This window comes from Zootoca vivipara, chromosome 1 (genome assembly GCF_965207765.1).
Source record: "Zootoca vivipara chromosome 1, rZooViv2.hap1.1, whole genome shotgun sequence".
In the NCBI taxonomy this organism is placed as follows: domain Eukaryota; kingdom Metazoa; phylum Chordata; class Lepidosauria; order Squamata; family Lacertidae; genus Zootoca; species Zootoca vivipara.
Genome location: NC_142582.1, coordinates 113639858 through 113653099, shown reverse-complemented (window position 1 = coordinate 113653099; position 13242 = coordinate 113639858). Strand labels below are relative to the sequence as shown.

The 13242-nt window shown below is 43.0% G+C and overlaps 1 protein-coding gene across 2 annotated transcripts in view; it reads right to left on the bottom strand.

The window, feature by feature from the left end:
• The window catches only part of SLC24A4 (solute carrier family 24 member 4), a 96364-nt gene that overhangs the window by 22171 nt on the left and 60951 nt on the right, over positions 1-13242 (bottom strand). The window contains exons 3-10 of one of the 2 annotated variants that reach the window (XM_035107222.3): positions 13105-13181; positions 8866-8940; positions 8296-8380; positions 7292-7395; positions 4630-4704; positions 3197-3222; positions 2415-2468; positions 327-412 (exon numbers count right to left, since the gene is read on the bottom strand). In XM_035107222.3, coding sequence (XP_034963113.2) covers positions 327-412; positions 2415-2468; positions 3197-3222; positions 4630-4704; positions 7292-7395; positions 8296-8380; positions 8866-8940; positions 13105-13181 — 582 coding nt within the window. Of the gene's footprint in view, positions 1-269; positions 413-2414; positions 2469-3196; positions 3223-4629; positions 4705-7291; positions 7396-8295; positions 8381-8865; positions 8941-13104; positions 13182-13242 lie in introns of both variants that reach the window. The other variant, XM_035107213.3, reaches the window with a different exon arrangement.

Here is a 13242-nt window from a genome sequence, read left to right as displayed (position 1 = left end):
CAAAAACAGCCCAGCTGAAAACTGAACATACTCAGTTGCCACAGAACGGTGATTGGCTCTTGGGCAAAGAACCAAGACATAAAAATGGAACAGAATGCCCTGTCATGAAGGAGAGTATGGCTGGATGACTTGGGGCAGAAAAGAGGAGTGTTCCCCATCACAACATTTACAGTAGTTGCAGGTGCCACTTGTCAATGTATGAAGAAACACTATCAGAGAACAATATTTCTCGCCACGCTTTTGTCCAGCTCCTGTCTGCTTAGCCTTACCTTTCCACAGCAATGGCAATGAAGGGTCATCACAGCTAATGTCAAAAGATTCATTACCATCTTCCAGTTCGCTGTTGACAGTGTTGCCATTGCCAACATTCATGCTTTTGATAGTAAAGAACTTCTGCATCCTCACATTGTACCTAGATGAATAGAGGGAGGTTAATGTAACCTTCTAATGGTAGATAGTTAACTTCCAGCAATCTTTTCTTTGGCACTTTCCAGTGCTTGTTACCACTCTGAAAAGGGTAGGTGCAGACACAGCTATTTGCCAAAGGCCACCCAGGGAACATCACTGGATGATGAATGCAATATACTTTGGCCGTGATCCAGCCAAAATTAATCAGTTTTACGCAGCATTGATTTTCAAGTGCAGAACTAAGAGCATGCCTATATATCTCCCGTTAAATGCAATGGGGTCTAAAAGTACATATGCTTCAGATGGATCATGACTTATGCTTTTTATGGGTACACATAAAAACAAAAGGTAAGCATGCAACAATTGTGTATATTACACAGGTATAAAAGCCATGTAATATACATGGTGCATTGCTACATGAGCACACACTATTACTAACTTCCTGCAGCAGCTCTCCACATTTCAGACAAGGTTCTCTCTCCGTTCCAGCCCTTACTGGAGGTGCAGGAGAATTGAACCTGGGACCTTCTGCATCCAAAGCAGCTGCTCTACTACTGGGCTAAGGGCCTTCCCGCAAACAAGGTACAATCCCTGGTTCAGATGTAATGTGAAGCCAAGAATAATGGCTTGCTTCCTCTGCATGCAAGTGGGTAGAACAGAGCCCTTTTATGTGTGATCATGGCAAACCATTAACTATTGTTCAACATGGCATGCAAACATGACCATTGTCTACTTCTGCTCTATGAAATTAAAAAGATGAACAGCAACAGAAGAAGAGAGAGAGAGAACATATCCCGTACAAATCAAACTTTTGATCTTTCTCAAGATCAAACCTTTCTCCTACTGCATGTCATGTATATTTACTTACACTGGGTTATATCTAATAGTAAAAAAGGTAAAGGACCCCTGGATGGCTAAGTCCAGTCAAAGGCAACTATGGGGTGCGGCACTCATCTCGCTTCAGGCCAAGAGAGCCAGCATTTGTCCACAGACAGTTTTCCGGGTCATGTGGCCAGCAGGACTAAACCGCTTCTGGTGCAACAGGACATTGTGATGAGTGCCAGGGCGCACGGAAACGCTGTTTAGTTTCCCGCCACAGCAGTACCTATTTATCTATTTGCATTGCCATGCTTTTGAACTCCTAGGTTGGCAGGAACTGGGACAGAACAATGGGAGCTCAACCTGTCATGTGGATTCGAACCACCAACCTTCTGATCAGCAAGCCCAAGAGGCTCAGTGGTTTAGACCACAGCGCCACCCACTCCTTCCACTGATGAAAGGTTCTTTGATCTAGAGGATGCCTTTCATCAGTGGAACAGCCCAGGAGGCCATTTTTACCAAATCCCCTTCCCCTTTGCAGTCCGCACACCACACCAAACCACCTCCCATGCTGTCCAAGAGGGTCCCCTAACTTGGAATGGGTGAATCCATCAGTTTTGGTTCCTCTCAGCTTCTCATTTTTCCAATCTTAGGTTCAGTTCCCCACATTTCCGTAGCAGCTTGTTATGCATATTTGTACAGAGTGGATGGCTGGAAAACTGCATTGCATATTTCAGAGAAGTGTAAATGTCAAAGGATGGCTGTTTTTAAGTTTCTATTTGTCTCAGAATTGGATAGGTTTGCCTTTAAATGCAAACTGAATCAAATTTCTTCCCCACCCCTACCAGTAATCATTTGGAGTAGATTTGGAGTGGAGGGTTTGTTTAGCTTAAGGAGACAATGGAAGGCAAGAAACCCACTTTCCACAGAAGTATTTCTTCTTAGCTGCAACTCCCTTCAGTACTACGACAGCCTCCACAGGGCCAAACTACTAACTCTCTTTGCTTTTTAGCACACAATATATATCTAGACAAAATTCTATCCAGCCTGGGGAATGTTACAGCAATAAAAGAGAAAGGTGATGTTATCTGAGTAATCCTTAGGCATGCATTAAAGCACAATGCACCCCCAGATCAATGATAGCCAAACACAATTAAAGAACAGTGGGAGAAAAGAAAAGTACTTACTTCATGATTAGTATATAGAACGAATACATAATGATGAGCACAAGACTTTCCCACCTCAAATAAATAAAAAGAAGGAAATTAGTAAAGTACCAGGTGCAATTAGCAGTGCTGTCACTAAGCCACAAAGCATACTTTTCATGGGAAAGCACCACTGATACCACTGCGAGCAATTATTTTCTGCCTTTTGTGCATGCAGGGCTCCCATCATTCATGGAAACAGATTTGCCTCTTTGGGGCTTTTTGTTGCGGGGAGCAATTCATAAATTTAATAAGCTAACTAAACTATCTATTGCCATGGGCAAAAGCTCTTTGCTCCCCCTTTCCCTTTGCACCTTGTCTCATTATCTGCATTATTTGGAAGTTCGGATCCCAATTTGTTCGTAATTACTTTTTTTGGCTTGTTGGGACTCTCATCTGTTTAGCCTCTTCTCATGCCATCCTTTCTGCTTTCAGCTCCATTTTCTCTGTTGCCCAGTGAACTGGCATTCTCTAGGCCTAACAGCCTCTGCTTGCCAAGCCATTTCCCTCTCATGAGACACCTTTCTTCAGCAAAGACTTCCCTGAAACACTGTAGCATCACTTTATTCATTTATCTAATGCTATGTGATCTTCCCCTGCCCCTTCACCCCAGCTAACCATTCGCTTATTTCAGTCATCGGCATTGCAGTGACAGAATGGGCTCAAGCCAGGGGTCTCTCTCTTGTCGTATGGCCCAAAATACTTAAGACAAGGTTACATTCTAATCCTCAATCCATCTGAAAGAAATAAGAACCATATCTTACCATACAATTTTCTCATCATAGATAAACTAAAAGGGAGGAGAAAGGAGAGAGAGAAGAAGAAGAAGAATTATATTTCTCTGGCACAATTTAATGAATTTCCAGTACATTACACAGCACATGAAAAGGCTTAACAGAGGCCGATATTAATGTTTGGCATAGAATGGTTTCTGGGCAGAAAAGGACTTTCACTCTCAACCACTATAAATACACTATACTATACTGTATAACTGTTGTGGCAGTCAAGGCCAAATTCAACACCATATCTATACTGGGTATTTGTGGCAAAATAAGGTGGCAATTATATTGTACGGATGCAGATCCAGACTCACAGATAGTGCCTTAGGTTTAACAGCACTGAGGTGGTGGTGAGTATATCAAATATTACACACAGGTGTACCATGAAGCCCTGGCATTTTGTTTTCATTTTTAAAACATATTTTTTAATTAAAGATTTCTTGGTTTACGAAAGTATGTGCAATGTCTCTTAATTGTTTCCCTGTTTAGGGAAGTTTTTTAATGACTGATGTTTTCATGTATTTTTAATCTCCTGTTGGCTGCGGGGACCCAGCCAGGGTATAAGTAATAAGTTGTTGTTGTTGTTGTTGTTACATTTTCTACAGATCAGTTTCATTTGTTGAGACATTTAGTGTTACATTAGGAAGAAAAGGGGGAAAGAGGTGGAGGGGGGCATGGCGAGTGGGGGTGGGGCCGGGTGGCAATGTTTCTATTCTACTTGATGTTATATATTATTTTTTGAATGAAAAGTGGCCCTGGGAAGGCTGTAGTTTTGAGTAGCAACATTGCAGGTTGCTTTACTCAATCATTTCTAAACTGGCCTCCCAACTTCTTCCCTACTCCTGTTGGAATCCGGAGATATGTTTTTAATATTGGTTTTTCACCTTGGGGGGAAAAAGTTAAGACTTTGTTCATGCATTTGCACGCAACATGCAATTCTCCCCTACAATAGAAAGCAGTTCCCTGCTCCGGGAACATTGTGAGAATGGCTATTTGACCCAGCCAGCCAGCCAGAGCTGCTTGAAGCATCGTTGCTCCCTCTACCACTGCCAGGTAAGCTCAACTGAGTTAATCAACGTGCCACCAAAGACCATCTTGTCCAGGGCCCTCTCAAACATGGAGCCAGCTCTGATGGACTGCATGGGGCTTGAACAGTGCACTCCTCTAGGTAACATCATAAGTGGGAGGACTTCCAGTTCCAGTTGAGGATGGGAACAGCAGCTAGATTTACAGCTCAGTAGTTTTTAAAGCTTTTAAATTTAGTTTCAAATTTAGTTTTAAGCATCATAAGTGACCCCACCTACTGATTTTTCATAAGAAATCCTAAAACAAACAAGAACTTTCTGGTGGCAACAACACTTCTCAAATTCAGGCCCTTCACAACTCCATGGAGGAGCAGGTCAAAAATGGAAACTTACCGCGATAAGCACAACCACAGAAAGGGTATAGTAGACAGAGTCCCTGAACACAGACCACCAGGTGAGACGGACCACCTGTAAAGAGGGCAGAATTACTCCAGAATTACTCCTTAGCCATTCTTTTATCTCAGTGTTTTAAAGGACTGATTCTGAAAATACCTGGTTGTATAGCTTTACTATACGTGAGCAATGCTAATGAACAAAGCGCCGGTTCACATATGCAAGCAAATCTCCCTGTTTGTTCATCACATATGACTTAGGGCAGGCATCCCCAAACTGCGGCCCTCCAGATGTTTTGGCCTACAACTCCCATGATCCCTAGCTAACAGGACCAGTGGTCGGGGAAGATGGGAATTGTAGTCCAAAACATCTGGAGGGCCGAAGTTTGGGGGTGCCTGACTTAGGACAAGATAGCCAACCTGGTCCTCTCCAAATGCTGTTTGATGCCAACCCCCATCATTTCTGACCATTGACCATACTGGCTGTGGAGGATGGGAACTGTAGTCATACAACACCTGGAGGGCACCATGTTAATGTAGTAAGGACCGTGCTAATATGGTCTATGGGTTATTTCAACGCACTCCTGCCCACCCAACACAACACGCATGGTCTCTTACCTTCTTTTGCTATCAGAGCAGCACAGGCAAGTTTTTCAACAGGAACTGTCTCTCTCTCCCCCCCCCCCCCCGGCAGGCTATCAATAGCTACTAGTCCTCATGGCTATGTAGTACCACCAGGATCAGAAGCAGGAAGCCTCTTAGTGCCATTTGCTGGGGAACAACAGTGGGAGATAGATGTGGGAGATGCCTGATGTCCAGGCATATTGTTGGCCACTGTGGGAAATAGGATGTTGAACTAGATTCAGCAAGGGCTCTTTTTTTTTCTTAAGGGGAGTTCTGGATCTCAATGGAAAGGGCCAAAATTCAGTAATAGGTAGACCATGCAGAGCCACTGACAGTTGGGGTAAACAAAAGGGAGTTAAATGGGCTGATGGGAGTTGTAGTTCAGCAACTTCTGGAGGACCAAAGGGTCCCCCACTGCTGCTGTGGGGTATTCAGGGCTATTACGGAACAACTGCTTCACTCTGACGTAAGAAATATTCTGAACAACATGGTCTTAATTCCACTGGGAAAACAGTTATACAGTGTGATTGCTTTGTGGGCATAATTCAAAGTTAAGCACACTTTTAAATCCCACTGACAACCATGGGATATTGAGCATATGCACAAGTCTTTTCCTGTGAAAGCAATGGACTTCAAAGTGCTTAATTTTGGCTGGACTGCACCTCTTGTTTATTACAGTTTGCCATGAAAATAGAAATATTCAGGTTTGCAATGTAGAGAAAGGGATGTGTGCTCAGCTGAATATAAGGGGAAACGTTAGGTACTTCTGCTATTCGGATGAATATTCTAAAGAAGTAATTCTTTAGTAATTCCGAAGTATTCTAAAGAACATTCATCTGAATAGCAGAAGTACCTAATGTTCTCCTTATATTCGAATGAGCTCATAGTGCTTTTTTCTTCATGTCAAACCTGAACATTTCTACTTGTTTGGTAAACTGTAACGAATGTCCATTAATATTTGAAGAACAGGTGCAACACACACACACACACACATTCCCAAGGAAGGTCAGTGTCAACAAAGCTACAGGGGAATATTCTACAGTTCTTTGTGACTCAGCCTGCTGTGTTGGAGAGAGGCACTCTGGAAAGAGGAGGAGCAGATTCCCCTCCAGAGCTGAAAAGCACCTCCGGAGAGAGGGGATTTTCACTAGAATTGTCATCTGGGACGGAAAGGTTTAAAAATGTATATATCATAATCCGAACCCTGCTGCCCCCCCCTCCAACCCTTATTTCATCTTTTTAAAAGATTTGAACAAATAGAAGTGCCAAGTTTAGCATCAGATCTACTTTGGTCAACAGAAACTAAAGCAAGCCCAAAACTTATAGCACATTTGTTAAGTTTCTTGTTTCTGTGAATAAGGCCAAAATAAATACTTCCCTTAAGAGGCAGGACATGAATCCAACCATTAGATATGGCACAACACCATGAGCACTGAGGATATGTCTTCCTCAAGCCAATATTTATTTATTTGTTATAAACAAGTGTATTTATATTTGCACACACACCAGCTGGGTTTGCACATAATGTTAAGTCATGGTTTATTTTAACCATGGTCTGTTCAACAAACCACAATAAATCTTACAGTGGAGCAAACAAGTCATGGCTTGTTCCTCCAAAATTTGTGTTGCTTTCCAGGTGCTGTTGCTCTATAGCTTGGTGAACACCCGAGCAGATGTGTCCATGTAAACCATGCCGAAGCAAGACTGTTGGGGTTGGATATACCACCCAACCACAGTTAAATAAGCTATGGTTCAGAAACCAACAACAAACGGCTTCACAACAGAAAACAAACCATGGTTAGTCTACTGGGCTGGGTTCAGATGAACAAACAAACCACACTTTGGCTAAACAAGCCAGGACACTGTGAAGCTACTTCAAGTTGATTCATTTAGGTATCATCAGGGAATAAACAGAGCTTATTATGTTCACAATCACACAATTCCTTTGATTTTTAAATAAGATTTATTCCATATTATATTATCTGATTTACTCTCCTATGCAGAAGTAATGGTAAAGAAAATGAAAGAAACCTACTAACCTGTCCAGCAAATAGTCCACAGACCCCAATAATGCAAAGAATATTGAAAACGGCTGAACCAACAATGGTTCCAACTCCTACATCACCGTGAGTGATAAACACACCTGGACAGAGAGAAAGAGAGAAATGAAGGAGGGGGTTAGTAATAGATATGCTAAAAATAACAACTAAATGACATGATCCTTGGGAAGGGCCATAGTTCAGTGGCAGAGCATCTGCTTTGCATGCAGAAGGTCCCAGGTTCAATACCTACCATCTCCAGGTAGGGCTGGGAGAGATTTGTGCCTGAACCCCTGGAAAGCCTCTGCCAGTCAGTGTAAATAATGCTGAGCTTGATGGACCAATGGACTGATGTGGTACACAGCGTTCCCAGAAGCTGTGCCAGAGGAGTAGCAGTATGACGAAACATCAACAGCAGCAGGTACTTAAAGAGAGGGAGGTCCCCAAAATAATATACATTATTACGTGGGAGGGGCAAAGGCTGCTTAGAGTGCTGGAAATGCAAGAACAGGGAAAGGGAGCATATAATCCACCAGATTTTGTTGTACTACAACTCCCACCTTCTTCAACCATTGGCCAACAACATCTGGAAGCATGGAGACGAGGAGCAGCATAAGGATTTGGTGAAAAAATGAAGGGGGAGAGGGAAGGGTACAGAATCGAAGCAGGGGAAGCAAGAGGAAGGATGCACACAGATTAGCATATGAGTCTAACGAGGAAAGCAGAAAGACAAGAAAGTATGTAGGAAAACCGAGAGAAATCTGCATTTAAGGCTAAAGGTCACTTTGGTGCATAATGAAATAGAGACTTGGATGTGAATTTAAGGAAGTTCACGAGGAAAAAGTTTCTCCTTCGCTCAACAGCCACCAGCACCTCCCCATTAGCCAAAAACATCCCAAAAGGGGTGAAGGCCCTCCTGGGCATTGTGTGTGGCTGAAGGGTAGCTGACAGTACAAACATAAGTTACATCCATCGTTCCACCCACTATAAAGGAGATTCCTTACCTATGACAGATGCAAATAACTCTGGGGTTGAGCTTCCTGCAGCCATAAATGTGGCTCCTGCAACATCTTCACTCAGATGTAGTTTCTGAAAGAAGCATTTGGGACTCATTATTCCAGTATGTGATTGGCAGCAATGCTAAATCTTAAACTGTCATCCTTGGCTGACATGGCCTTCAGATGCTGGGGTGAAGCAGACCACAAACATTTAGAACTAAGAATGGAAGGATCTGCCCATTTTGGTTCTCTCAGTTTCACATTTTTCCAACAATGAACACTTTTTAAAAATGATATGCAGTTTTAATTAATGTTTTGCTTCACATATTGTTTCAGAAAGTGTGACCTTGGTAGATTCAGCTTCAAATGAGACCTGAATCACACACACACACACACACACACACACACACACACACACACCCCAAATCCCTGGTTAGAACAAACAGTCCTGTGTTTGATGTGAAGGATGAAATAATATAGGTTCCATTTTGTCAGGCAGGGATGTAGTTTCTCCCCCTTAAGTCTACCAACTGTGAATGCATAGGTTTTAAAGAGCAAAAATCCTCCTTCACGTACCTCACATATCTTTTCTAAAGATGGAACAAAGAAATCATCACACACAATAGCCAAGGCATAGAACATATACAGAGCCTGTGGGGTGGAGAAAAAACAAGAATATATTACAAAACTTGGTCACAAGTGAAACTAACTTAGTACTGAGTACTGATCCTAATTAAACAAATGAACCCTGAACTCAAAGGACAACTGAATCACTTAGAAAGAATCCCCATTACAAGTACCAAGTCTTCATGGCAGCAGTGTGATGGTAGCAGCTGGAGTCTAATAAACATTTGGAAGGCCACAAGTTCCCCATTCCTGTTCTACTGTGTGCTCCCTTCCTTTAGCCACTTTTCACCTAGGTCCCCTTCCCTTAGCCTTCCTGCCTCCCGTGACCTCCTTCTACTGAGTCCTCTATCTCCTTGTTTCAGGGGTGGAGTGCTGGATTTGGCCAGCAGGCTAGATTCTTAATTCCCACCCCCATGGGTCAACACTGACAGGTCAGGAGAGTGGTCAAAATTCAAAAGGGCTTGCAATAACTGCTGATTGGTGGTGACAGTGAGCTGCTTTGAAGTCGTGTTTGCAAGCACAGTTTGGATTCAAACCACACCTGCGAATGGACAAAGTGAGGCTTCTTGATCGGCACTGACAGTGAACCCATCAGCTGCACTAGGGAGCTCCTGATGGCCCCAACACTATGAACAAATAGTGTTCATAGAATCATAGAGTTGGAAGATACCTCAAGGGCCATCCAGTCCAACCCCCTCCCAAGCAGGAAACACCATCAAAGCATTCAGAAACTGAGATACTGTTAGAAACTGAGATATGAAAGCTAGGAGCTAAATGGCACCTTAAACCTAGGTTATGGGTGCAACAATGGAATGTCTAGGTGCACTTTTTTATAGGAAGAATACAAAGCTGAAAATGAATGAACTGCAGCTAAAATCTTATATTCATTTTTCACATGGTCTAGTTCTCATGTGAAGACTGCGAAATATGAAGCCATGCTTCCCCTGCTTGCCCCCCTAATATTCTTAAGAGGGTCTCTTCTCCAATCTTCAGAGAGTAGCTGGAAGTGGGGAGGCAGAAAAAGGTCCTCCTTTCCTTCCACTCTGCAGTTTTAATCTGAAATCTTAGGCACGGTACTGCACCCAGAGCTCAGAAACTGCTCAAGCTAATGAAATTCCTTGTCGCAAAATGTGCCTGGTACAATGGGAGTGTCAAATGCTGCTAACAAATCATTGAAACTGGATCCGAAACAGATGGGTTTCCTGGTCAAGAAGATTGCAATCCTATGAACAACAGTGACCCTACCCTAGGCCCTCCAACTTGTGTGGCTGCTGCACCAAGTAACCAGAAGGGCAAAGCCTCTGAGGACACCCCTCCAGGTCTTAGTAATACATGCCAGATCAGCCACCTCATCAACTATCAAATGGTAGGTCAGGGAACTTTTGTTATAGGCTGATTTGGCACTTAGCAGCAACAGGACCAGGGATGAGGACTGTTGGTTATGGCAACCTGCTCAGTACATAATACAACCCAAAGCCTTTTGTGTGGAAGATGGCCCAGAAGGGGAAATGACCTTCAACTGTCTTATGCCCCTTCTTCTTACCTGGTCTGATCAACCCCTGGCCCCATACCTCCTTCTGGCAGCAGTACGGGGTGCCAAAACACTCTCCCAGTTCTCCTCACCGACAGACCTCTAATCTCCTTTATTATTAAAATAGCAATTTAGCCAGAGGCCATTTGAATCATCTGATTCCTCAAAATACAAACATGAAATTCAGATTTTTTTTCTTTACAACAGTACAATTGAAAAGAACAATTTGCATTTAAAATGTGAAACCACTGAAGAGGTGACTTTAAAGCAGAAATGTAAATATAACTGAGCCTGATTATGGATACTGAATTGAATTAGTTCAGAAATTTGTAGCATTGCTGAAGAGCAGAGGAGGCTTTATCATAGGCAAGACATTACTACTTCCTGAAATCTAAAATGGAAATGGGTTTGTAACTTGCTGCCATCTTATAGACCTGGACCCTAAGTGTGCTTTCTGTGAACAGAAGGAGTCCTTCGTTTTTCAAAAGGACCTTCAATCCATTAAAGGCTGGTGGAAAGGAGAAGGAAGGTGATTTCTGCTCATTCTGTTCCACCCCCACCCCCCACAGAATCCACACCCTCCCAGCAAACTGTTTTAGAAGGTCTTCTAACCTTAGATTTTTGGGGGCCACAGTAAGTTGCAGAGGGGAGAAGAATCAACAAAAATCACCCCCTTCTGATGGATGAAGCATTCCATGAGCAGAAATTGCACCTGAAATGTATGTTAGATGCTAAACAATAAATAAAATTGGCAAGTCCCTTCCTTGAACTACACATAGTCAATTGAATACATGGGTGTTTTGCAGGCATGGGGACTCCAAAGCAACTCCCTCCCCCACCTGCAAGATCTTCATAATTCAGTTCTACAGAGAGAAGGTTCCACTTGCCCATCACTGTCTCTTCCATTGACAGGAATGGGGATCCAGGTATGTGCCACAGTGGTGTGTGTCAGTATACACACAAGGCTTTGGGCTGGTCTTCCTGTTTTAAGACGCGCTGTAGGTCTCTTCTTAGTGCAACCCATCTCACAGCCTGGAAAATGCACCTGCAAGAGTTCTCCTCCAGTTCATTTATATGGGCCTGCATCTTCCTCTGACGTCTATGAGCAGGCCTGCGTGTTCAAGAGCTCTGTGATGCACTGCTGCACACAAACCACCTTAAAGTTGCAAATTCTGTGCAAGCTGATCTAGGAGAAAGTATCACTGGACAAAATTTGGCTTATTTCTGACCAATGTGAATATGATCAGGCTGCATGTGTACTTGGTTGCTTGGAGGGATCCATTTACCAATCCTAGATGAGGAAAACTGGGTTGTGCCCAATGGTCTTCTTTCTAGAAAGTTTGCAATGCACCATAAAGAAACAGCCATATCTCCCTAAGGTTGCCACTTGGTGTTTTGTTTATTTTGTTGCTGCTCCCTGTATGGGATATTTTGTGTCTACCTCAATGAAATCTATATACAGTATAACAATATAGGATCTATATTTCACAATAATCAACAGCTGCAGGGCACACGGCAGGTTTTCTTTTATAAACTGGAAAAAAGTTGCACCACAATTGTAACAGGTTTTCCTGGAAATATACTGTTATTCTTTTTTCTGAGAGCTAAACTACAATGAATGTTATGAATTGGGGGTCAGTGCACATGGCTGTTAGCCAGAAGGTTGGTGGTTCGAGCCCACCCAGGGACGGCTATGGCCAGGACTCCTGCACTGCAGGGACCAGATGACCTGGGGGGGGGTCATTTCCAACTCTGCAATTCTATGATTCTATGAATGCTTGCAAAAGACATTTGAAACTACATGAGGAGAAGTGAAAGGGTTACGTGCTCAGCCCTGCATCTATGATCCCAATCAGCTTTTACAATAATAATAATCTCCATCAGACTTCTGTTCCATGCATTCGCACGCAACATGTAATTTGGTCCTGAAGCACAAGGAGGATGCAAAGGAGAACTCTCCATGTTTTGCATCAGGATAACCAAAGTTAAAAGGCAAATAAAATGGGATAGAACCACACATTATGAGGCTGCTAGAAATAGCAGGCAAGTCTCAGGTTCTTCCCTTCAGCTTTCCTACATGCAGCAAAACTTGCGAGCTTCCTAGCATCATCACACTGAATTTCCCTGCCCTTACTAGCAGAAGCCAGTGATACAGGGTGAAGAGACACCTTACAGCATTTCTGTCAACTACTAGCCCATATTAAGTGTCGTGTGAGGTTCTGCCCTGAGCTTTTTTAGGAGCTGAGGCTCTGTGGGCACTCCTACTGCATCGTATCAGGTCAGATGGTTTGTCCATCTAAGCAAGTATTTTCTGTTTTGACTGGCTGTGTGGCTTTTCAAAGTCTCCAGCAAGTCTGTCAACGGAAAGCAGAGCTCCATTTAAAGAACTTATTCTCTCCAACCCTTCAGGATGAGGTGGGCTATAAATGGAAAGCATATATAAATTAAGGACATAGGTGGGAATCAGTGCTCCCCCCACAATGTTTTTGGACTCCAACTTCCATCAGCCCCAGCTTGCACAGGCAATAGTTAGGGGTCATTGGGGTCATAGTCCAACAACATCTGCACCCCCAGTTAATAAATAAATCAGTGTCGCACTTAAGCTAACCATCTGCACAATAGCAGCAACATATATGAGAAAAGTTAGGTATACTTACACCAATAATATGTAGCAATACTGCTCCTTTCTGCCTTTCCTTATTTGTGAATAGATCATCAGGAAATTCGTGAATTGCTGAAAGAAAGAAAGAAAGAAAGAAAGAAAGAAAGAAAGAAAGAAAGAAAGAAAGAACAGG